General features: G+C 41.3%; 3 protein-coding genes across 3 annotated transcripts; 2 read left to right on the plus strand and 1 right to left on the minus strand.

The window, feature by feature from the left end:
• Positions 1–724: 724 nt before the first annotated feature.
• dennd10 (DENN domain containing 10) lies at positions 725–4870 on the minus strand. Its single transcript, XM_062430149.1, has 10 exons — positions 4739–4870; positions 4595–4649; positions 3550–3746; positions 3364–3443; positions 3100–3248; positions 1648–1759; positions 1470–1570; positions 1198–1305; positions 1015–1109; positions 725–931 (listed from the first exon to the last, which is right to left on the minus strand). Exons 2-10 carry the CDS (start codon positions 4638–4640, stop codon positions 764–766), a joined length of 1056 nt encoding a protein of 351 aa, XP_062286133.1. The 5' UTR covers positions 4641–4649; positions 4739–4870; the 3' UTR covers positions 725–763.
• Positions 4871–6740: 1870 nt separating this feature from the next.
• eif3s10 (eukaryotic translation initiation factor 3, subunit 10 (theta)) lies at positions 6741–15622 on the plus strand. The gene is made up of 22 exons (XM_062430269.1): positions 6741–6899; positions 8138–8328; positions 8425–8561; positions 8681–8844; positions 9214–9413; positions 9622–9830; positions 9916–10087; positions 10309–10413; positions 10523–10621; positions 10728–10844; positions 11003–11188; positions 11391–11738; positions 11851–11955; positions 12036–12149; positions 12274–12396; positions 12490–12643; positions 12766–12950; positions 13284–13378; positions 13461–13897; positions 14055–14178; positions 14265–14449; positions 14764–15622. The coding sequence occupies exons 1-22, from the start codon at positions 6851–6853 to the stop codon at positions 14934–14936; spliced, it is 3672 nt and encodes a 1223-aa protein (XP_062286253.1). The 5' UTR covers positions 6741–6850; the 3' UTR covers positions 14937–15622.
• Positions 15623–18929: 3307 nt separating this feature from the next.
• emx2 (empty spiracles homeobox 2) lies at positions 18930–22479 on the plus strand. Its single transcript, XM_062430728.1, has 3 exons — positions 18930–19317; positions 20536–20720; positions 22255–22479. The coding sequence occupies exons 1-3, from the start codon at positions 18930–18932 to the stop codon at positions 22420–22422; spliced, it is 741 nt and encodes a 246-aa protein (XP_062286712.1). The 3' UTR covers positions 22423–22479.
• The last annotated feature ends 3922 nt before the right edge of the window (positions 22480–26401 follow it).

Raw genomic sequence — 26401 nt, forward strand, 5'->3', positions numbered from 1 at the left:
TTAATAACCTCTCTTCTCTGTCTATTATACTCATCTAGAAGCCCAATCATTCCTGCTGAGGGTGTAAATCTCGTTTAAAAAAAAAATGTTTAAAGACATGTCACAAATATAGTTTCAACTTTTAAAAACTGCTGAGTAATTTCCTCAAACAGCTGGGCACTGTAGTTTTTAGTAAACATTAGTCAAAAAGAAGCAAGTACGACATTTGCTCGGGACTATTTTCAGCTGCGGATTAATACACATTTGGTGCTCTAGTGAGTACTTAAAGCAGCAGGATGGTGTGTGTGGTATTGAACAGTTCAGCCAGTGCAACAACGTCGCTCACTGATGTGTTTTAGTAGATTTTAGACAAAGATAAATGTATATGAAGCAGAGGTATAAGATTTGGTATAAGGTTTGGATACCCCAGCTATACTTTTAAAGATAAAGTCGTTGTTGTTTTTTATGACATTTGTTAACAAATAGAAGAAAATAGAATACCACCAAACTCTTGAATTCAATTTCGATTCAAAAAACCATCCTGGGATTGGTACAAGATGTGAGTCACCATCATGTTAGCACAGCGGTGCACGCTAAAGATTTGATGGTAGTGACACTTTTTCCTCCTCACTTGAAGATTACTGTGAGAGTATCCTGTGCGCTATGCCCTGATAACTGCAATTACCCCACCCCCCAGCCCGCCCCGATATAAATACAGCCGCACAGCCAGGGTCCGTGCTGCTGAGAATAGCGTCGTCCTGCAGCGCAGCTATTGAAAACAGCCTCATATCCGTAAGAGCTGTTCAGCAGCTGCCAAATGAAAGAGGAAATTCTCCGTCGCCGGGGGGAAATGATGCTGCTTTAAACCTTCCAGTGTGATTTTAGAGTTTTCACACTCATCAGCCAGCGACAACAAGTTGGCGAGGACCTCTTTTGTCTTGACAGAAATGTCCTGTGAATGAAACATGTGGTCGTCAAGTTAGATTGTAGACAATATTTCTCACAGTGTGGATGGAGTACAGACATGTTTCTCACCTTGATGACCTGACTGTCTGACCTCTCGGCATCCTCTGCAGACTGGACGATGAGGTGGCCGATGTCCTTGTGTAACTTCCCCATGGCCAAGGCCTCTGTGGTGGGATACTGAACATCAGACTGAGGGAAAAGCTGATAAAGCGCACGTAGAAACAAACAGTTTCCTCTTTGAAAATACTGTACCTTTGGCACTCTGGGATACTGTGATGACACTGTCTGGGAGGTTCACGTACACATCAAACAAGTCCGATCTGTTGCTCACTTCAGGATCTACGAATCCTGCAATGTACCCTGCGGATAAGACGAACATATTGGTGCATTAATAATATATGTCCCACCATGAGATCGCTGTGATCACAGAGCAGATGGTGGCTAATCACCAACCACGAGGACGAGGCTCCACACAAAGGTTTACTGTGAATTAGAGCCATTAAAAACCAGGGGGGGATCCTCACCAGGGCATCTCTTCAGATCCTCTACTTCAGTATCAGTCAGGTGCACATACGGGTGAAGGATGGACCAATCTTTCCTGTGCCACGTCAGAGCCGGAAGAACTCTGAATGGAAATGAATAAAGATGTTACTTTCAGCTGATTTTAAAAGGATGATTATGATTTTCTAGTCTCAAATTCACCTCGTAAACTCCAACAGTGCTTCAATGCGAGGATGATGGACGATAATCCTCTTCTTCAGCATTAGAGCCGTATACAGGATGATAGTCTCCATCCCAAACTGAGACACCACATCTAAAATAGAGCAGAAAGATGGAAGTAAACTGGATGACCTACTTCAGCTCTAAGGGAATCTGGGTTGTTTTGCAAGTGTGTTTTTTTTCATCAGAGCAGTAATGAATTGGTCATTTTGAAACATCAACAAGAAGTCAGTCACTTTCAGTTGTGTTTTTTTCTGCTTGCAAGCACTCATACATGGAAAATGTTGCTTTGTCATTGGAAATAAGAGCTGAAGCATTTAGTTGATTAGTCTGTGGCTGCAACTAACAATTATTAAAAGTAAATATTTGTCTATAAAATGTCAGAAAATAGTGAAAATACTGATATAAATCCATAATCGTAACTCATCATGTCATTTTACACACTACTGTGCGAATGTTTTAGGGGTTTTGGTTCTTATCCATAATGCAACCCAATCAGGGAGGCATCTGATTGGTCCCATATTTATTCTGCAGCATGACAACGACCACAAACATAAAACTAGAGTCATAAAGAACAAGAACAAGGAGCCACAGAGCCATGATCTCAACATCATGGAGTCAGTCTGGGATTATAGAAGAGACAGAAGCAGCTTAGAGGCCAAAATCCACAGAAGAACTGTGGCAACTTCTCCACGAAAACACCAGCTACTGATTTCATTTAGATTTCTGTTGAATAAAAACTCATTACAGCATTATATTTTTTTAACACATACTCACTTTACTTTTAGTGCCTGACACTTCAAATCATAACATTGTTTGTTTCCTTAAAAAAGTGACTATAATTGTCAAAAATAGATTGATTTTCTGATGATCAGCTGATCAATTAATCAAGTAATCCTTGCCACTTTAGATTAATTTGAACTATTTTGATAATTGGATAATTATTAAAGTGAAAAATCATTTTTCAAGCAGAATTTGTTGCTTCCAGGACTTTAAATGTCTCAGATTTGCTGCTTTTTTTTGGAGTTTTGGATTACTGATCAAACAAAACACGAGATTTGAAGACATCACATTGAGCTCAGGACAACTAAAATAGACAAAACAAATGATTGCTTAATCTAGGAAATGATTGCATGATAAATTGATATTGAAAGTAATTGTTAGTTGCAGCTCTACTTTAAATAACAACATAGGACATAATGCAAAAATTATGACAACATCTTGTCTTTTCTATTTTACATTCAAAGAGCTCTGTTATTGGGTTGGATTATGGGAAATGTAGGATTCTGCTGTTTTGCAGTTGGACTTCTATCTTAACCTTTGCAGCATCAGTTTGGACCATTCTTTTTTTTTTAATGTCTCTTGCAAGTCTCCCCAACGCTGTGTAAGTGAACGTGCTGCACAGGCATCAAAGCGACATCATTAAAGTCCCACCTTTGACTGATCCTGCCAGGTACGCCTTCCGAACATCATAGTCTTTAATTAGAAATGAGCCGTTCTCGTCGCTCTGGCAAATGCCTTTGGTGAGGACGGCGATGTAAGCCTCCATCATTTTCACCGGACTGCCGTGTTTAATGTACATCCTGGAAAATAAATCAAAACAAACGACTGTAGTGAAGGAGCTATCCTCAAAGTACAATGCTGCTTCTCAAATAGCCTGGAGCCACATTAAAAAAAAAAAACATAAGTGCACACTACCTGCAGAGTATTCTACTGAGTGCAGCGTACTTCTCAGGGTTGAAGTCTTTTGCTGTAACAACTATTGAGAAGTGAGTGACCTTGAAAGGAGAAAAAATGGAGAGAAAAATCAATTAAAATGCTGATTCACAACTGTGTAAGTGTTGTACTTATTGCGCGAGGACTCTGTGGATATGGAGACTATACCTTGTTCAGGGCTGTAGGCTCCTGCACCTCCACTGTGCTGATGTAATACCACATACGACAGAACTGACCAAACACAAAGGTATGGAAGTCCCTGCTGTCCTGGGTCAGGCAGCACTTGCTCAGCAGCACTTTCCTCATTTCTGAGCCCACGGAGGGATAACACCACACCCATAGAGTGTCTCCATTCACATCTTTCTCTGAGCAGAGGATATATTAAAAAGACAAAGGTCATTTTTAATCTTTATATTTGGGAAGCAATGATAGTCAGACAGCAGTGGTAGAAAGTAACTAAATACATTTATATTGAGCTACTTAAGTATTTCCATTTGATGCTACTTTATATTTCACTCCACTACATTTCAGAGGGAAATATGTACTTTTACTGTAATACTTTAACTACATCAAGCTCATAATACTCATGTACTTTTACTCTAATACTTTAAGTTAATCAAGCTCATAATACTTATGTACTTTTACTCTAATACTTTAAGTTAATCAAGCTCATAATACTCATGTACTTTTACTCTAATACTTTAAGTTAATCAAGCTCATAATACTCATGTACTTTTACTCTAATACTTTAACTACATCACTCATAATACGTATGTACTTTTACTGTAATGCTTTAACTACATCAAACTCATAATACGTATGTACTTTTACTGTAATACTTTAACTACATCAAACTCTTAATACTCATGTACTTTTACTGTAATACTTTACTACATCAAGCCTATAATACTTATGTACTTTTACTGTTATACTTTAACTACATCAAACTCATAATACTTGTGTACTTTTACTTAAGTAGGATTTTTCATGCAGGACTTTTACTTGTAATGGAGTATTTCTCATTTTACTGAAGTTTCCTGAAAGTATCTGAATACACTGATATAAAGACATCAGCCCTTCCTGTGATGAACTGTGTCACAGTCAGAGACAGGGACACTTTTGATCACACTGGAGTCATGTGATGCTCCTGCATAATACAGTGAGTCTGAAAACAAACCAAGAGCCCAGAACTGACCCGTGAACTGAAACTTACCGATTAATCCGACGCTTAACATAAGCTGTGTGTCAGTTGCTGCCATATTCCATACCTGAAAGAGTTCAATAATGAGTACAAGTTATCTGCAGAGAAACAGCCACTGTGCGTCTCTCTGTGCACACACATCACACTGTGAAGTACCTTGAGAGCTCCTGCAAGGTCCAGACGCCCGACAGCAATGCTGGGCAGATGTAATAAGACAGGAAATGTGTTTAAAGTGGTCAGTGGACAGGGTGTGATTTCTGCTGTCAACACACTTTGCTCTCTTCCTTGTTCCGGGACAGGAGGGCTGTGCGTGAGGGTGCGGGAGGAGGAGACACGCGGCTCACGACCAATCACGCGTGGCGATACTTCACAGTTTGATGGTGCGTTCACGGTTACGGAAATCCCAGAATCTGTTGTATTGTGAAATGCCATGTAAACAACTGGTGTATGTGCAGCGATGAAATCATTCGTTTGTTACTATCAGTTAACTAACTACAGTTTCAAAGTTCAAAAACCTATTTTTTCCAAAGTAAAAACGCATAATAATAATAACAAATAAAAAAGGGAATCAGATATACTAAAAAAACATAAACCTATTTCAACAAAAATTAAAAATCACATTAAAAATGGACAAACTAAAGAGCAGCTCTGCATTTCAACCATTACATTTCTCATAGATTTTCTTCCGTTTTAAACATCTTTATAGTAGGATGGCATAGTGCTCCTCTGGTGCTGTTATTCTGCTCCACTGTGCACATTTAAGCAACAACAAGCCTATGTTTAAAAATGAGTTAAATAGGCTAACTAAAATGTGTTTGACAGCCTTCCTGAGCCTTGTTTAGGAAAACAGAACCTGTACTCAGTTTACGTTTCCCTTGATAGTTGCCTATTATTTTGTAGTGTTTTGTGGATTTGCTGTGGCAGAAAGATTGGGACATTATTTACACACCTCAGTTCATCTCTTGCATAAATAAAACTATTTCGGCCCTCATCACTGTAATGCACATCTTTGTATGAATGACTGGTATGATGTGTTTAACTTTGATATCAAGATCAGTGAAATCAAATGATTCTTTGAATAGACATTGCTGTAGGAGTTGTAGGGCTTTGTCAAGGTGAGGTAACGACCACACGTGTATTCATCCGTTGTCGTTACAATATAGTTTTCAAGTGTTACCTGAACGCACCACAGAGGGAGCACATACGGGAACTTTAGCAACACCCAGAGGTGCCAGGTTTGTTTAAACCCCCGTTTTAATCTGACAGCGTTAATCTATTCAGATCACTTCTCAACGGTGATATATTCATATATTGATAGGCCTATATTGACTAAACTGCAACTAACAATTATTCACATTATCGACTAATCTTATTTCTCAACTAATTGATTAGTTGTTGATTAATATCATGGAAGAATAAAGAAACCAGAAACAAATTGCATTGAGTTGGAAGCTGGAGCCACAGAATTTTTAATGTATTTTTCTTTAAAATTACTCAAAACATTATATCCATTTTGAAATTAGTTTTTGTAGCAGTTGTAAAAAACCTATAACTGCAAGATTCCCCACAATATTAATGTATACAATATAGAAAATCACCAGTGACTGTTGTTGGGTGAAAATGTACAAAAATGTACAACCATGTGCAGATGTAACCACACTGTATGTAAACAATGTGTAAGAGTACTAGGGTTGTATGAATGATATGAGATTCAATGTTATGGTGGTTTCACAAACTACAGAATCAGCCACAAATTGAGTGTTGAGCAAGTTCACAACAAATGTGCATAGTAAACATTTGTCATTAATATAGAATAAGTACATTGAAAGCCTGAATATTTATACATTAACCTATATTATCACATAGTATTTATAGCTAAGATTGATCCAAATTTCTCTGCAGTTTTTCACCCATTTCTTTTAAAGCACTACTTAGTCTAGCCCCAGCATGCATTAGTGAGCTTTTGTGCCCATCTATGTACGTATGTCTCATGCCTTTGTGTTAATATCTTTGTATTTGTTGTTTTTCTGAAGCACTTTTACATCATTACATCATTATTATGACTGAGCGTGCAGGTTGCCACTGTGATGTTATTGGAGGATGACGCCTGACGCACCTGGCAGCCCTAAGCTCGGCCGCTCACGAGGTCCTTCCTTTCTCCGCCAGCACTCTTGCAGTGGATGAATGCGTGGCGTTGATGGACTGGTGAAAATTCATCAAAATTCACTCAAGTCAGGCAGTTTTGAGTTCCACTAGAAAGCCAGCAAAATGCCGGCGTATTTTCAGCGCCCAGAAAATGCTCTCAAACGAGCAAACGGTGAGTAGAGACGTTTGTCAGAGCGCCGTGCTAACGTTAGCGGACTTTAGCTTCGTCACCGGGAAGCAGCGGCTCTGCTAGCTGCTAATGGCGGGGAAGACACGTCGCTTCTTATCCCTTATGTTACAGCTAGCTGTGTCGGTAGACCGTATTGTACCGGATGAAACATTTTAAAACGGCAGATATACGCGAATCATCGTGATTGACAAAACCTGCTAGTGTCATATAGTGAATACTGTCGTCTCGTACAACGTTAACGGTGCTGCTAATGTCACTAACATTAAATACCGACATGGGCCTAATGTCAGCTACGTCAGGCTGATTTAGTGCCAACTCTGGCGTTTTTGTTGTGTAGTTAAATAGCTATTGTGGTAGAGAGGGTGTTGCTTGAGCCCAAGCCGAAAGACCTCCGTTTCATAAAGAATCCGTAGGTGTAGTTACTTAATTTAGCATTGTAATCACCACAGATAGCCCGGTAAGAGATGGAGAGGATGCCCTCAACCGGTGCTTTATTCACTACCATACACATGTGATGAAAGCCACTCCGTAATAGACTGAGTTAAGATCACTAGCTATGAACTGACATGGTTATTGTAACATAATAAAGAATATGAATTAATTAATTAGTGTATTAATTTAACAATTCACGACTATTCCACGGACATGATGCTACTATACAACTACATTAAACAGAATATCAATTGAACTAATGCGTAATATTGACAGCTGCAGCATATAAAGCAAACAGAGCGTACTCAATTATGAAAGCAAAGGTAATGCCCTAAGGCCTCTTACCTTTAGCCGAGTTGATCCAAACATATGGCAAATGAAATTAATGCGAATATGGCTTTAATTGAATCAAAGTCACTGATTTTTAACATGTAACAAAATTAACAACAGTATTTCCTAAATTTCTCGTCAGAATTATTTGCATGCAGGATTTCTCAGTCCACAACAATCCTGCCAATAAAGCAACCCACTTTGATGTGGTGAATTATCAGTAACACTGACTGCTTCAGATCATGAAGCTGAAAAACTGGATACAGCAGTTATTAGTGTCCTTCCAAGACCTTAATTGGTGCTACATGATCCTGAATTTAACAGGGGGAGTGCAGCAATGAACTTACTGAAACAGGCCATTTTATTTGTCCACAAAGAGGCACTCAAGGATTATTCAAAGGGCTTAATGCTGACCTTTTGAATAATTAACCGCTAACATGTCGCATGTGTTTACGCAGAGTTTCTGGAGGTTGGCAAGAAGCAGCCAGCCTTGGATGTCTTGTACGATGTCATCAAGAGCAAGAAACATCGAACATGGCAGAAGATCCACGAGCCCATCATGCTCAAGTACCTGGAGCTCTGCGTGGATCTACGCAAGAGCCACCTGGCCAAAGAGGGTCTCTACCAGTACAAGAACATCTGCCAGCAGGTATGTGAGGACAGTGGTTGTATTTTCCCACATCAGGTGGTGGTTTATCCCTGAGATTTTTGGGAGTTAAAGTGTGATCTCTATCTTTGCTGTTAGGTGAACATCAAATCTCTGGAGGATGTGGTGAGGGCTTACCTGAAGCTAGCCGAGGAGAAGACTGAGACGGCCAAGGGAGAGTCCCAGCAGATGGTCCTGGACATCGAGGATCTGGACAACATCCAGACTCCAGAGAGGTGAGGGGCACAGGTGTACACAAAAATGTTTTTTTTCTTCAAGTGCTGATATAAGATGGTCTGCATGTGCTTGTTGTTTGTGTGTGTGTATATTGATGTTGATCCTGTTGTGACTCCAGTGTGCTCCTGAGCGCTGTGAGTGGAGAGGACACTCAGGATCGTACTGATCGCCTGCTGCTCACTCCATGGGTGAAATTCCTGTGGGAGTCCTACCGCCAGTGCCTGGACCTGCTGCGAAACAACTCCAAGGTGGAGCGACTGTACCATGATATCGCCCAGCAAGGTATTGATGCACACTTACCCATCTATCAACAATGAAACTGATTTAGTTTAACATGTTACTTGACCAATAACACATATATTGTGCATGGCAGTGGCAGCATTTTTAGATTACTTAGTGTTAATGTCACAATCAATCTTAGAATATGTGCACATTAATGTAGTTGGCTAAAATTTCATCATAAATGTATCTTTATCTAAATTTCAAAATATGATACTGTGTTATTGAGCTATTAAAATAATACAGTAAATAACAAAATAATTTACATAATTATTCCCATTCTTTTGACTCAAACAAAAGTTAATCAGTTAGTTACATGTTGAACGTCACACACTGAACACTGTAATTAACATCTGGTCGTCTTCTCTGCAGCTTTCAAGTTCTGCCTCCAGTACACTCGCAAAGCTGAGTTTCGCAAGCTGTGCGACAACCTGCGTATGCATCTGGGTCAGATCCAGCGACACCACAACCAGAGCACCGCCATCAACCTGAACAACCCCGAAAGCCAGTCCATGCATCTGGAGACACGTCTGGTGCAGCTGGACAGCGCCATAAGCATGGAGCTCTGGCAGGTCTGTTGTTTGCATCTTTCAGCCTTTTTACTACTAACGTGTAAAATGTCAGGGAATGCTTTGGAATATAAGTAGCAGTAATGTAAAATAAGTAGTGTAAGACTTGAATAAAGACTGTGCAGTGGTATTGTTCTTCTAATGCCCTCCAGTGTTGGAATTAATTGAAATGCAGATGAATGTAATGTTAAAAGTATTGTTTCTCTTTCAGGAAGCATTCAAGGCTGTTGAGGACATCCACGGCCTGTTTGCTCTTTCCAAGAAGCCCCCCAAGCCCCAGCTGATGGCCAACTACTACAACAAGGTGTCCACTGTGTTCTGGAAATCTGGAAATGCTCTTTTCCACGCCTGCACCCTCCATCGGCTCTACCACCTCTCCAGGGAGATGCGCAAGAATCTCACCCAAGATGAGATGCAGAGGTAACTCATTCATTGCCTGTACAGATGTGCACATGATTTACACTGGCAGAGGACGGATGGTTAATAACACACTTTCTATCTTTAGGATGTCCACCAGAGTCCTCCTGGCCACTCTGTCCATTCCCATCACTCCCGAGCGCACTGATATCGCTCGTCTGCTGGATATGGATGGAATCATTGTGGAGAAACACCGCCGGCTGGCAACCCTCCTTGGCCTGCAGTCTCCACCAACCCGCCAGAGTCTCATCAATGACATGGTACATGATGTGCATGAGAAATAAACTTCAAGGGTTTTAGGTTTCTATATTGTACCTGAATATGTTTTATATTTAATACACAGGTTCTGCTTTTTGTTTCAAGAACTCATTTCCTATCAAGGAAAATCAGAAGTTACACTTGACATTGTAAAATGATCTGTTCATAAAGATGTTGTCAAACTTGTCATGACAGAGGTTTGTCTTTAATGTGTGTGTTCCAGGTGAGATTTAACCTGCTGCAGTATGTCGTACCTGACATTAAGGAACTTTACAACTGGCTTGAGGTAGACTTCCATCCTCTTAAGCTCAGCGGAAGAGTCACCAAGGTAAACAAAGTGGCAGCAACACACTTGAGAAAAGGGAAACTATACCATCTGTACAGTTTTTTGTGTTGTTTTTTTGTAAGATTAATTCACCATAACTTAACTCTCCTAGGTGCTGAACTGGGTGAGAGACCAGGCCGAGAAGGAGTCTGACCTCCAGCAGTATGTTCCTCACCTGCAGAGTAACACCATCCTGCGTCTCCTGCAACAAGTAATTTTCTTCAACCTTTTTCCTTCCGTTACAAATGCTTTAAGTTCAAATCACATCTTCACTGTGATCATGGTCATTTTATCTTTTTCTATGTTTGTTATATTAGGTTGCACAGATCTACCAGAGCATCGAGTTCAGTCGTCTGGCCTCCCTGGTTCCGTTTGTGGACGCCTTCCAGCTAGAGCGTTCCATTGTGGATGCTGCCAGGCACTGTGATCTACAGGTAAGGTCATGATCCAGGGGGTGATGCATTATGAATTCATAAAAACTAGCACTATTCTGACAAAAGTGGTGTTAACAGTCATGAGGATACATTGAAAGGTATTAGTCTTTTTCATAATGTGTTCCACTATTTTTCTCACATTACTTTTGGTGTTGTAGGTCCGAATAGACCACTCCTCTCGAACTCTTAGCTTTGGATCTGACCTGAACTACTCGACCAAAGAGGATGCTCCAGTTGGTCCCTTCCTGCAGAACATGCCCTCAGAGCAGATCAGGAACCAGCTGACTGCCATGTCTGCCTCTTTGGCCAAGGCCATCCAGGTCATCAAGCCCGCCTCCATGCTGGTGAGTTCAGCCTCATAATGGACCAGAGCCACCTGCAGACATCTGATCTATGACTAAAATCAACATTGTCTTACTCACACATACTTGAATCTTCAAGCACTACTAAAGTTTCATTCATAATTAGTTGCTTTTGGCAAAATAGTTAATGCTTTATTCTTCAACTCTCTTAATTGCAATTTGGCCCCATTCATCCCTTTTTCAGCAAGAGCGTGAGGAGCAGAGCCAGCAGGCCATCGCTGCCTATCTTAAGAATGCCCGCAAGGACCACCAGCGCATCCTGGCTCGGAGACAGACCATCGAGGAGCGAAAGGAGCGCCTGGAAAGCCTCAACATACAGCGCGAGAAAGAGGAGCATGAGCAGCGGGAGGCTGAGCTGCAGAAGGTCCGCAAGGCTGAGGAGGAGCGTCTGCGCCAGGAGGCCAAAGAGAGGGAGAAGGAGCGCATCATGCAAGAGCACGAGCAGATAAAGAAGAAGACCGTGCGAGAACGGCTGGAACAAATCAAGAAGACTGAACTCGGAGCCAAAGCCTTCAAGGATATTGATATTGAGGTAAAGTGTAGCCAGTATAGCTGAGTGGATCCATAAGTTTAACTCATTTTTCCAGCAATAAGTCACATTAGTATAAAGTTCTTAAAGGTGAAACTTTGCCTGTTCTCTACAGGACCTGGAGGAGCTGGACCCCGACTTCATCATGGCTAAGCAGGTGGAGCAGCTCGAGAAAGAGAAGAAGGAACTACAGGAGCGTCTGAAGAACCAGGAGAAGAAGGTGAGGGAGTGATATATCGGTGCAAGCATCTGTCACCTATACGTGAACTGGATGTTAATTATCTCTCTCTTTCTCTCCAGATTGACTACTTCGAGAGGGCAAAACGACTCGAAGAAATTCCTCTCATCAAAAAGGCCTATGAGGAGCAGCGCATCAAGGACATGGAACTGTGGGAGCTCCAGGAGGAGGAGAGGGTATGTTTTAAAAAAACAAAACAACAACCCAGTACTGATTGAAAAATGATCTAAACTACATATGTATGTCAAGGAAGTTAAATTAAGGATCCAGAATGTAAGAATTAGTTTGTTTGTTTTGTAGATCAGTAACATGAAAGTTGAACGGGAGAAGGCTCTGGAGCACAAGAAGCGCATGTCCAGGATGATGGAAGACAAAGAAAACTTTTTGTCTAAAATAACTGCTGCCCGTAGCTTCATCTATGAGGTAAGATAAGAAAAGAGATCGTGTTCAGTCCCTGCAGCAATTTCACTTAGGAGTCAGCAGTGTTTTCAAAACACAATTTGCTCTCTTTCAAAGGAAAAACTGAAGTCATTCGAGGAGCGCTTGGTGGAGGAGAGGAAGAAGCGCATGGAAGAAAGAAAGAAGCAGCGCAAAGAGGACAGGCGTAACAATTACTACCGCCAAAAAGAAGAGGATGCACAACGTATCCATGAGGAGCAGCTCAAGAAAGGTAATTAGTATCACTTAACTCGTTTACTTGGTCAGCAGAAAAAAATGTTAAATGTAAATCCTTAGTTCTTTCAGTTTGTGTTATTTGAATGCATCAAGTTTACTGTCCTGGGTTTGTCACAGAGCGTGAGGATGCTGAGCGCATTGAACAAGAGCAGCGAGAGGAGGAGGAGAGGGAGTACCAGGAGCGCCTGCGCAAGCTGGAGGAGCAGGAGAGGAAGCAACGCGCTCGTCAGCAGGAGATTGAGGAGCGTGAACGCCGCCGTGAAGAGGAGAGAAAGGGCCCACCAGAAGAAAAAGCCAAAGCTGTAAGTTTATGATCAGAGAGTGCACGTATTGACTATGTTTTATACAAGTATGAAGGAAGCGTGGGAATCACAAGTAATTCATACAATATTTTATCATTCAGTTTTTCAGGATAATCACATTATAGTGTCTGGAATACAGATCATTCTATGAATGCCTGAACGCAGAGTTTAAATGTTTAGAGTATATGTACCTTTTATAGAATCATTGTGAGATAATGAGATATAATGGTGCCTATCAGTTACATAACAAGAGAATGTGTGAAGAAGCAGATAAGGTAAACAGACCATTGACTGATCCTAATTAATGGCACCATGTGTTATTTCTTTACACAGGACTGGGGGGGTGAGAAGGAGGAGGGAGGAGGAGGAGGATGGAGGAAGCGCACTGAAGGCGGTGATTCAGAATGGCGTCGTCCTGTGCCTGACAGGTGTGTGTAATCCTACCTGCTTATTGTTAACCTCATTAAACTATGAGCGGCTGCTCTAATGGTACCTGTGCTCTCTCTTTAGGGAGTGGAGACAAGAGGGTCGTGAAGAAGGGGAAGAGAAAGAGGCACCCTTCAGGCGAGGAGAGCCCTCACGTAGGGGTGGAGATGACCGAGGACCCCGTAGGGGCTTTGAGGATGATCGAGGTCCACGTCGCAGTGCAGATGATGACCGTCCTCCACGCAGAGGAATGGATGATGACCGAGGTCCACGCAGAGGCTTTGATGAAGACCGTGGCCCAAGGCGTGGCTTTGATGATGATCGCGCTCCTAGACGTGGCTTTGATGATGACAGAGGTTCACGTAGAGGCATGGAAGACAGGGGTCCCAGGCGTGGGGCTGATGATGACTGGGGTCCCAGGCGTGGGGCTGATGATGACAGAGGTGGAAGAAGAGGCATGGATGATGGGCCCCGTCGTGGTGGTGAAGACCCCAAAGCCTGGAAGCCCCTCGTCAAAACTGGTAAGCAAGCAGCCGTTCAGCTCCTCATAAATGATAGAAATGTCTGAAAATGTAACCCACCAAAGGTTTGTTGAGTACTTCAGCTGCTCAGGAGTTTAGTGTCTAGATGTAGGAACTTTGTGTTTAACAGCATGACGAGCCCTTGCTTCTATTGCAGGTGGTTGGCGTGAGCGGGAAAAAGCCCGGGAGGACAGCTGGGGTCCACCTCGTGATGACAATGATAACGAAGAGGAAGAAGAGGGAAAATCCAGCGACCGCTTCAGAGACCGTCCTCCACCCAGGTGGGTGTGACTTTAATAAATGCAAACATATCAGTGACCTGTTGAGTGAGTTATGGCAGTTGTTAATGTTGGAACTATGTATTCAGAGAGGATGCCTGGAGGAGGGCGGGCACAGACGAAGGATCCAACTGGAGAAGTTCTCGCCGAGAGGACACTGACAATGATGATCGTCGTGACAGAGATGAACGCCGTGACCGTGAAGATCGCCGTGGTGACCGCCGTGAGCGTCGTGATGATGAACCGAGAGTCCCACCCAGAGAGTCTGATGAGGGTAAATCAGAACATAAAGATCAATACACTATAGTGGTCATCTTATCACAATGATACTGACAGGATCTAAATAGTGAAACAGGTGTTTCAGAACTCTATTCAGCACTCTTGTAGCACCCCAGTTGGGTATATTAAGTGGAGTGGTGTATTCAGCCAGCAGATGTCACTATTTACTTGTGTAATTACTGCTTTAGTGTTCCTGCCAAGATACTCATGTCAGACAAATGAATAAACTTTTGAACTCATGTTCTTGTAAAAGTCAGTGCGTCACATCACTACTTGGACATCTGCTAATGAGCTGCTTTGTGTCCTCAGGAAGCTCCTGGCGTCGTGGAGGTGAAAAGCCGGTGGATCAGGACAGGGACCAGCCCAGAGAGAGGGAGCGCGAACAGGGCCTTGATGAGGACAAGTCCTGGCGCGGTGACAAAGACCCCCGTCGCACTAAGAACGAGACAGATGATGACGGCTGGACTACTGTCCGCCGCTGAGTCCAAACGTCTGCATCCAATTGGCTCATTTAAATGATAAATTGGTTTTGAAAATATGACTACAAGCTTCTGATACATCTGTGCGTTGTTCCTATTGAATGAATGAAATATTTGTAGACAGTAGTGGAGTATTTTCCTTTTATCTTTATTTTGACTTCCAGCAATTCAGAACCAGACACAAAACACCATCAACCAATGAAACTGTGTGCACTTGGGCCTCATGCAAACCATCCAAAAAAACCCATCATCAGAAATGACCCACCACCAATGGTTAGGAGTGTTATTACCCAAATTAATAAAGTGATATTGACAATACTGAAAACCAATGTACCAACCGCAGCTTTCAATACAAACTCCGTTTATCACCAACTGCCTCTTTTAAACATTAACATGTTCATATATGTTACATAACAGCAAAGATCCACAACTCTTGTAACGGCAATGACGACAAAAACTGTCATCTGTTTCAGTGATCTCTGCTCTTACTGTAATTTTTCAGATGCTTCTTAACCTGTTGAACAACGAGTGGAATTTCCATTTTGATGTGCATGCTTAGAATATTCAATTGGTCTCCTGATGATAATAAAACTCTGTGCTTCTATCTTCTGCTGCAATCAATGGTATCAAACCAGGTTGCATGTGTACAGATAAAGCCTTAATTAATAAAGATGTTTGCTCAACGCTTACCAGTTCATTTTGTCTCAGTCTGTATTACCAGCACAGGTTGTAGCACATGTCAACAAGTTTATAGTGTGGTTGTCCAAATATTTTGTCCACTCCAGGGGGGAAAAATATTAATAATGCTCTTCAATACAGTACACTATCACCTCAATATTAAACAAAAAGTAGAATTATCACCTTTCTGACTCAAAAACTGAAAATGTATAAGCTTTATAAACTAAGCTGTTGCATTGCCTCAAATTGCACAGGTGTTATTAATGTAGTGCTCAGTGATGCATGACCAACAGACATGCAAAGCTTTGTTGTGGTTTCCTGACAACCAACTAGTAAAGCTGAGTAGAGCTGATAGCTTAAGACTGCAACAATACATCAAAAACACAAAAAACATCAGATATTTTTTGGTAGTAACCTTACTGTTGTGTGTATTTAATATCAGTGGATCATCAGATTTGAAGAGAAAAAAATGTCACGGGAGACCATGGTTGACCTCCCCTTTTAAGTGGTTGCAGGATAAATTTGAGGAGTCACAACAGGCCTTTTTCAAAGCATAGTTTGAGATTTACCAATAGTACTTTCACAGCATGAACTATATCACTATATCCATCATTCATTTTCTTATTTACACCTGTGCTGCTCCTACTGTCACATGTCAACATGTATTTTGTGGAAAAGCTGATACATATTCCAGTGACACAAAGATTTAATAAAATATTTATTATATCAATTTCTGTAAATCATAAAAATGGAGGAAAAAAACATTAATTGATTTAACTGGTTTGAACATAACCACATATGCAACTTGTGTCAAGGAGTTGTAAGTAATCCGTTTTGATTAAAGGGTCAAATTTGACATGAATAGCATATTTTCTTCTTATAAATACATTGTGAATTGTGCAAATACAACTTTAAAAAGAAACTGTTGGTGTCATGTGTAAACTGAACAATAAGTTCTACTTATGAGTGAATCTGAACATTTTTTCATCTGTTGGGGACTCACTGGATACCTCGAGAGAGAAATCCTCACTGACCCCTGAGTTTGGGGCAATACTTGATCATTTTTGTCGCTCTTGTTTGTGACCACTAGAGGTCGGTAAAGCACCGCGCAGAGGAGCAGCGCGCCGCACACACTGACAGCAGCCACAGTGTGTTGCTTCATGTCTGATCAGCATTCAGCTGTGCTGTGTGAAACTCAGGAAAAATATAAACATTGCAGCCAGTTGTGAGTCTGCAGACAATTAACAAAACCAATAACATGAGTTTAAAAAAAAGAAGGAAAAATTAAACAAAAACCAAATAAAGCTATCCAACATGCAGAACATTTCCTTACAGAATATGCTTGTCACGAAGAGTAAATGTCTTTTATTCGCATGCCCCGATCTATTTGATGAAACTACAATAATAATAATACTAATAATAACAACAACAGTAATATCCTAATAATAATATTAATAATAATGTTCCTCATTATTATAATCTTGTCTGACATATATTAGTAAAAAAAACAAAAAGGCTTTATCTGATAAAATGAACTGATAGGCCATCACAAATAAAAGCTTTAAAATATCTAACCAGTCATTCTGCATTGTTGTCAGTTTTAATAATAAAATCTGGATCCAGGCTACATTTTAAATACGTTAAATCATGTTTATGATGTGTTGTACAGCTGTTGATTTTTTCCTCTAGTTTGTATTTTCTTCCACACAGACACTTGACTTACCTGCACAAATAAAAAACCTCAACTTGTCCATAAACCTCGCATGTGCAACTGCATAGAAACGGTCAAACTGATTATATGTATGATTCATAATAATAAATAATAACATTGCCCACGTTAAAATAAATATTTATAATAATTATAATTATAATAATACAAATGAGTTTTCCCTCAAAAGGCAAATGAAATATAATAATTAAATTAAACGTCTAAAAACAAATAAGCAAAATAAATAAATAAAGAGAAATGTATGAAATATATTATTTACCCATGCAGACACACAATGTTGTGCATCTGTTCATTTCTAAGCAGCCTCAGTATCATCATGAGACGGAGTGCGCGCACTGCTGTGTGTATTATTTATTGAGGAGGGCCCTCGGTGCGGCCGCGGCTGCAGCTCCTGCAGCCTGGGATCCACACACACGCACACACACACACACACACACACACACACACACACACACACACACACACACACACACACACACACACACACACACACACAGTCACACAGGTACAGCAGGCTGCTCCAGTAAACACCTGTGCGTTTTTTGGGTTTGAATGGCTGTGACACGCAGCGACTGATCAGCGGGGAAGCTGTTGTGTGAACTGTGAGCACCCTGTCAGTCCTCACGCCGCGTCCTGCACAGCTGACAGCAGCTCTCAAATCTTCCTCAAGCTTGTTTGTGTGTGCCAGACATCCCAATCCAGCACATATGAAGAGTGACTTCAATTTTTTTTTAAAGGCGCACTAATAGAATCTGAGCAGAAACTAAAAAAAAGGAGAATAATGTTAGTAAAAGCATCACCAGGAATAAAAATGGAGAAATAAATGAAGGCCGGTTGATGCAGTTAATATGCTGCTAAATATGATCTGCGCCTAGAAAATAGACTTGTGCAAAGCTTGATTTTTATGTGTGCGCAATATTGTTGAGCATTTAAAATAATAACTTGCTGCTACAATCACTACACCCCCCCCACCCCTCAACCCCCCTACTCTAAAAAAGAAAAAAAAAATCAGTTTGAACCTGTCACAGGCCGTAAATGCAAATAAGCAGGCTACCTCGAGCTTTTCCACTGGTTCAGATGAGTGTGTTTAAATGTCCTGGAGATATGGGCGCGTGCGTGCGGCTGCGAGTGCGCGCGCGTGCGTGAGAAGGGGGGCTCCTCTCTCTGGACGAATCCGTTCCGTTGCGCGTTCGAGTCCGCCTCTCCGCGCCCCTGCTTCTCCCCGTTGACGCACTTTTTAAGCGTCTTCCCTCTTCTCCACCTTAAGGCGAGCAGCAGAGGCAGCGACCAATCACCATGCCATTACAGCCTTCAGAGGAAGCTGTTTATGGGACTGCAGCGCTAATTAGGCTCATGAACTAACAAATCTGCCTGCACGAAGCCGGCGAGGAAAACGATCACATCCATGGATTAGTCTGGGAGTAGCTGAGCACTTTTTATTTTGGGCTTTCTCGACACTGCCGCCTTTTTCTCAACTTATTTACTGCGCACAAAACTTTCCCCTCTCTTTCTTTGGGTGTGGAGTATTTTTTAAGCGAGAGCGCCTACGACGACTTCACCTTAAACTGGGGAATCTGGACTATCAGACAATGTTTCAACCTACACCCAAGAGGTGTTTTACTATAGAGTCTTTAGTGGCGAAGGATAATCCTATACCTTCGTCCCGCACCGAGGAGCCCATCAGGCCAGCGGCTCTCAGCTATGCAAACTCCGGCCAGATGAACCCCTTTCTGAACGGCTTTCACTCCGGCGGCAGGGGCGTCTACTCTAACCCGGACTTGGTGTTCGCCGAGGCGGTGTCTCATCAGCCTAACTCCGTCCCGGTGCATTCGGTGGCCCCGCCGCACGCTCTGGCTGCTCACCCGCTTTCATCCCCACACAGTCCGCACCCTCTTTTCGCCAGCCAGCAAAGGGACCCCTCAACTTTCTACCCCTGGTTATTACACAGATATAGGTACTTGGGTCACAGATTTCAAGGTAAGTTGTCAAAGTGCTTCGTTTGGTTCACTTTTACGCACGAAACGCGCCGAGCGGCTGGAGAGAGTGTGTGTGTGTTGTTTTTTTTCGTTTCGTTCTCTTTTCCATCAGCAGAGAGAGCTAGATGGAATAACATATCTGTACAGCTGCAGCACAGCAGGTTTTAAAGCCTATCACGTCCCGTCGTCAGGTCAAAACATACACACGCTTATTTAAAAAATGATTCTTTCTTTTTAAATAACGAGCATGTTTGAATTTCTTTATTTAGATAAAAGAATAATAATGTCGAGCAAAGGAATCATTGTTGCCATGGCTTCTGTGGCCGTCTGCTGCCTTCAGTGTCTGTCCAGGACGGGGGGAAAAAGAGGAGAGCATTTTTGACATGTTTGTCCACAGTTGGTCTGCAGGAGAGCTTTAATTCTGTATCCATGCGTAAAAACGAAATTAATATATACCAATGCTTTGATGCTTTAAACTGAGAATTATTTCACATTCTAACTCAAGTTAAATCTATTTTTGCTCGGCTGTTTTTAAAGGAAAAAATAAAACTATATGGATGCTTATTTTAGGAGCCTACTGCTAATTTTCTGAAGCTGACACGAATCAAATTTGGGGTGATTTGACTTTTATTAACTCGGCCTGTGAGCCTGTTTGGACTGTTTATTATTTTTTGCTGCTGGTTGCTCTTTTTATAGCATTTATGCTTTGGGTTCTGTCTATTTGACTGACAAATTAAAGTCAAATGAACACATTTAAAGGAATGCATTCCAAAAATAATTCCTTAAGTTGTTCCTGGCTGATGTTTATTTCAGTATTTTCACGCTGCTTCCATTTTTACCTGAGATTTTGTTTACCAAAGCTGTTTGTTTAGATAATTAAATTAGGCCCAGGATTATAGCTCTGTGCTTTGTGTTGTCTTCCTCTGCTTTGCATGCGGTTGCTCTGACAAATGATAGATGAAGAAAGGCCGTATAATAATTTGAAATATACACATTTACTACATATTCTCTTCTTTTATTGATCAGTGTCCAGCCATGTATATATATATATTTATCTCAGCCCTGCCCTCAGTGGACTGCTGTTTCACGTGTGCGCAGGCCCTGCTGTTTTACTCTACAAATGTTCCTATTAAATATGACTAAATCCAATATTTTAAATTCAAAAAAACAAAAACAAAACATCATGACACATCCCTCGTCTTCTGCTCGTTTTTCCCAGGTAATGAAACGAGTCCAGAGAGCTTCCTTTTGCACAACGCGCTGGCCAGAAAGCCCAAAAGAATCCGGACAGCTTTTTCACCCTCGCAACTCCTGCGGCTCGAACACGCGTTTGAGAAAAACCATTACGTGGTGGGAGCAGAAAGAAAGCAGCTCGCCCACAGCCTTAGCCTCACAGAAACTCAGGTAAGAACAACAATACATTATTATTTTCCCCACCACCTCCACATTTCACTGGCACGTCATTTTATTTTATTTTTATTTCACCTGGACGCAGCTTGGTGTAGTTTTGGATGTGAATGCTGCTTCTTGGTGCAGCTCTGGCCTTGTCAGCTTTACTCTTATTCTAAAAAACGGGGCTTTTTCTTCACACTACGGCTCATGTAGATGACTTCAGCTATGTGTGATATTTTTTCTCTTTAACATGGCACTGTGGAGCTTTGTGAAAGCAGGCCGCTGTTCATAAACGACCGGATGATGACGCAAAAATATAGCCAAAGAGTCATTTGAAATAATCAGCAAGTGAATTGTTTCTATACACCAGAGTCTATAAATGCATGTTGTCAGTCGGAGACAGAGGCTTTTCTGTTGGATCAAATCCACCGACATTGTATAGGCCTAACCTCATTTTAGGAGGGGTTGAATTACTTTGTTTTGGAGGTGAGGAGAGGGGGGGTGAGAATGTTGCCTTTCAAAATGGAGGGCAAATTAACCAGTTAACCATTTTATGGGATGGGGCGATACAAAGAACGAGGCGGGTTCAGTGAATTCCCCCCTGCCATATTTAAGATGGTGTTTGAGCCCATCAGCCGCTTGTCTTTTGTCCGCTTGTGTCTCCTCTTTTTTTTTGGACGACGGGGCCCTTTGGAGGAGCTGAAGGGAGAAATGAACCATCACCTACTTCAATTAGCCCACTGAAGGCGCATTAAACGCACCTCAGTTGCCATTTAAGAGCTGCACAGTGACAAAAAGCAAAAAAAAGGAGGAGGGGGGAGAGACAATTTATCGATTTAAGATGTCGTTAATTCCCCCACCACCACCACGGTGCCATTTATGAACAAAGCGGAGTCCATTTAGAGGAGTGTGTTAAGTTAAAATATGTGTTGGATGGGTGTCATTCCTTTATTTCGTTTCCATTTAAAAGGCTGGGATAAAAATAGTTAAAATGCTCTGACCTACTTTGGATGAAGCTAAAGTTTTTTTCCCCACACTTCAAACATAAAAACATTTTAGTTTATTTCAACTGGTGCTTTGACTTTATTTCCTTTTTTTAATTTGTAGGGCTTAATGTGGAATGTAGATGATAAGTGGCACCATTATATTTTTATGACACTGTCTGACCCTTTACTGACTGTGTGTGTGTGTGTGTGTGTGTGTGTGTGTATGCGTGTGTAAAATAATATATTAATAACAATTGTGATTGGATAAAATGGATAATTAAATGTGGATTCATGCTGTCCTGTTAATATAAATAAGCAGTGTTTATTGTGCTGTTGATGATCACCTTTTCTTTTTTTTCTTTTTTTTTTTAAAATTTCCACTACACCGCTGTTGCTTGTATTTAGCCCTGCCATCCAAACAATGTGTTCCTTTTACGCGTGGTTTTACGCACTGACCAATCGCGGTTTATCTCGTGATAACTGATCCAGGCTTTTGTTTTCTTTTTTTTTCTCTCTTTCTTTCTTTTTTTTCTTCCTTTCACTCTCTATTTCCTCTTCAGGTAAAAGTGTGGTTTCAGAACCGGAGGACGAAGTTCAAACGACAGAAGTTGGAGGAGGAGGGCTCGGAGTCCAATCAGAAGAAGAAGGGATCGCATCACATAAACCGGTGGAGACTGGCGACCAAACAGTCGAGCCCAGAGGAAATTGATGTCACTTCGGACGATTAAAAAAAAAGAAAAGGCTATATAAGAGTCTGAGTGAAGGAGGACATGGATAAAGGATGCCGTGTAGAGACAGTGAGAGGGTAAAAAAAGCCAATGTCACATTCAGATCTCCGGAGATCGGCAGCTGAGGGTGAGAGAAACCCGACTGGTGGCACTGCTGTCACAGTGAGGGTCTGTCAGTCCAGATGACCCGGGAAAACGTGACTGACAGTGTCTCAGTCCACCTACCTGAACCCTTCCACGCACCAACCACCACCACTACAAACCCCCCCATCCACCATATTTCTTTATTTTTCTCCCCCTCCTCCAATTCATATTGGACGTTTGCACTTCAGAAGTTTTATTTTCTTTTAAAAAAAAAAAACAAACCTTTCCACTCAAGATACCAAAACACCAAACTGCTTTTGTAAAACTTGAATTGCATGGTATAGTTTTTTCCTGGTAGTTGTTTTAATTTGACAAGTTTTCTCCAACAAGAAGGAAAAAAAACAATTTTTTGTTTTGTTTTTAACTCTATTTTCCAACTGAGAGATGTCGTGCTTCTTCCTTTTTACAAAGTGTGCAGTCTTTAATTAATAATTCTCGTGTAAAAGTGATTGTGAAAACATATGAAGTAGCGGTGCTGCGTTATAGTGTTTTTTTATTTTATTTTAAAGAAAAACAGAACAAAAAGGGATTTTTTTTTCCGATGAGGAAAAAAAAAGAAATCAAATGAATTAGACCACAGATATAAAAATAGTGAAAGGGAAGGTATCAGCACATTCCTTTAACCTAAAGCTTTACAAATGTGTCGCTGTGGCCCCATGCAGCCTCCTGACAGGACTGGTCCCTCCAGTGAAACTTTCCACGAAGGACTAAATGCAAGAATTGAGGAAAAAGAAAAAAGAAAAAAAAACTTCAAGCACTGAGCGTATTCCATGTACAGAAATGCTAAAAGTTAATGTTTCTGTTAAACCCTCTTTTACAGAATGTAAATAATTTTTGTGTTTGTGTTAAGTTTGCTACAATTTTAACACAAAGTATACTTCCAAGAAGTATGTAATTGTCAATATTTTGTCAATAAAGTTTTATCAATATGTTGCGCGCAGTAAAAGTAAAGACTTTTATTATATTCTAGAGAGCAGCTGATCATCCAAATGCTTTTATAGCTCGGTTACTTGGATGCTGAGTGTGTGCCATGTGAGGTGCAGAGTGGAGCAGGGACAGCAGTGTCTCAGCCTGTAATGTGCTGATGTTTCTCAGTCTTGACACCGCATTAGTTTGATTTTAAGGGGGCTGCTATAGCGTCTGCTCCGCTCCAGCTACAAAGAGTCCCTACAAGCTTTTGTGAAAGTGCAAATCAGTTTGGGCAATTATCATGCGAGTAATATGAGGGGGAAAAAGGGGATGCATTGCCCAGTGGTCCACTTTAATCTCTTAATCCACGGATCCAAGGGGGCTTGGTTGGACATAATTTAGTACAATCTGACTACCCCTCACGACGCGATAAGGGAAGGTTGCAATGTGCCGCAAAATGGGATCTTTGTTTCAAATCTTGTCTTGCAGCCTCCATAATGCTGCTGCTCTGCTGCTGTGGACTGAACGGGAACACGAGTGACTTCTTTAGGAGCCCGCAGGCTCAACTAAAACCATGCTATTTACTGCAGGAAATGATTCTGTAGGCTATTTACACACAAACAAACCAACCAGCTGCTAAACAATAAACAAGCATATCCATTTTATTTTATTTTATTTTTTTAAATCAGACTAATTTAAACTGGATTTTATTTTTTAGTGAGCACATAAGAGGAGAAATGTCTCTAATATGTGATGCGAGGTGTTTGTTTAATTGTTTCATAAAGTATAAGGAGCTGTTTTTGTGGTGTAGGGAGGTGGAGGAGAGAGGAGGGGGGGGTGAGGGTGGCATATAGGGAATTCTTAATCGGCCCATAGATTATAACAGCAATAAAAATCTTTAGAGAATACCATTAGCTTTGGAAAAAAAAGACCCTAAAAGCTTTATTACAAACCCAGCTTTGAAATAGGGGGGATTAGAGGACTGAAAGGGTCCCACAATAGTTAGAAGAAAAGGTTTCATGCTAATGAGGTTAATGCCCTTTGTATCTCCGGACTCCACAACTTCATTACTCCTATCTCGGGCAACACCGAGCGGCTCAGAGCTTCACAATCCACTCGAGCTTTTCCCTACCCTGCCTATAAAGAAGGATTTGATAGCAGTCCTGTTCAAACTAGATAATTATATCTTTTCAAGTTGGAATTAAGATAAAGAAAGTGCAGTGGAGGCGGTGAGCCTTGATCCGCCGCAAACAAATTTGGCGCACTCTCCCCCCCTCTGTGCGCCTGTATGGACACACAGGAGACAGGACAGGCTTCTCATTAGAGCCTGGCACGGTTTGATTCATTTCAACGCGTTTGATTTTTAACTCTTTTTTTAAATTTTGCGGCAGCTCTGTTTATGGAAAGAAGGGAAATATATGTATTTTGCAGACAGGAGAATAGTGTAATTTTAAAACAGAAGGTTTGTCATATTTATTATCACAGTTGACGAATTTAAACACGCTTAAAAGTATATTTTGAAATGTCAAAATAAAATTGCGATTGCTTCTCATTTTAAAGGCACCAGTTAAAAACATTTAAATGAAAACAATTAACGGCGGTAGGTAAAATAGCAGTTTTCTGTGAAGCAGCCTCGGTTAAAATGATCCTATATTATTGAATTATTGCATTTATGTTGCAAATCTCACCATTTACATTCATTTTATCGGTCTTAAGAAAAAATCCAACTCGCCATTCTTTTCAGATCACTTATTAGAGGACGATCAAGCGCAATTTGAGACTAAGGTCACATGAATATAATTGGTTTGGACATAATTCAAATACCGTGTGTGTGTGTGTGTGTCTCTCTCTCTCTGTGTGTGTGTATGTATGAGCAGATCTTGCTCCCAGACGCTCGCTCGCGCTGTGCGTTAAGGGCCACAGCTATGCAGGGACCTCCGGTGACCCGCTTATCTAAACTTAAGCTAACCCCCCCCCCCTCTCTCCGTCCAGGGGGCCAAACTCGCCATAAATCATCACCCAACTTCTCGGTGCCATTACTCCTTTTAAAAAATTCACACCAGTTTGGACATATATTTTTTGGACCCTAAGCCCCCCGTTACAAGAAACATTTAGTCTGCGACGTGAAATGATTATCCGTCATTGAAAAAGAGTAGTGGCTCCTATCAAGTGACCCCACTGACCCAAAACCTCTAATCTGCAATTAGTAGGTATAATTACGTCCGCTGACACCACTAATGTGAATAGTGGCGGAGGGAGGGGAGCAGGCCGGGGAAGATGGGCTCCGAATTAAGGCTGGAAGTCAATCATTGATCGAGAGATAATCTGTGGAGTTGTGAGAAGTGGCTTTTTAAAGGATGTGTGTGTGTGTGTGAGGGGACTTGTGCGCATGCAGGGGCCCTTCTTGGTTATTTTTAATTCTAAAAAGCATCTTGCCAAGCTGAAATAAAATGTTTCCGGGGTGATGGCACCTGTAGGACGACCCCCCTACTAGTCACCAAAACCACGTCAGGACTAACTTGATCTGTCCTGTTTCACAAATTGCCTCTGAAATTGATCCTTGAAACGAGAGAATGAACTCTACACAATTCCCTTGGCCTTGACATAAGGTGCAGCGATAAATAAGACTAATGAGCAATTACCATACAATCACCCTTCAAATAGCTTACATAATAATAAATTAAACAACGGAGCCTCGGATTTAGTTTCTTTCTTTATTATTAATAACGAGGGGAGGGGCGTTTGCTGACACGATCTGATGATTATGTTTTCCAAACGCAGCAATTTCCAATTTGCCATCGGCTGCTGTCAGCATTTATTGACTCGGACTGACTCTAAACGTCGCACTCACTTTTTCTGCCGGCGTGAACACACCACTGCGCAGACGCCAAATTCATTTTAATTACGTGTTCTTTTTTTATTGTTT

This window comes from Scomber scombrus, chromosome 12 (genome assembly GCF_963691925.1).
Source record: "Scomber scombrus chromosome 12, fScoSco1.1, whole genome shotgun sequence".
Classification (NCBI taxonomy): Eukaryota; Metazoa; Chordata; class Actinopteri; order Scombriformes; family Scombridae; genus Scomber; species Scomber scombrus.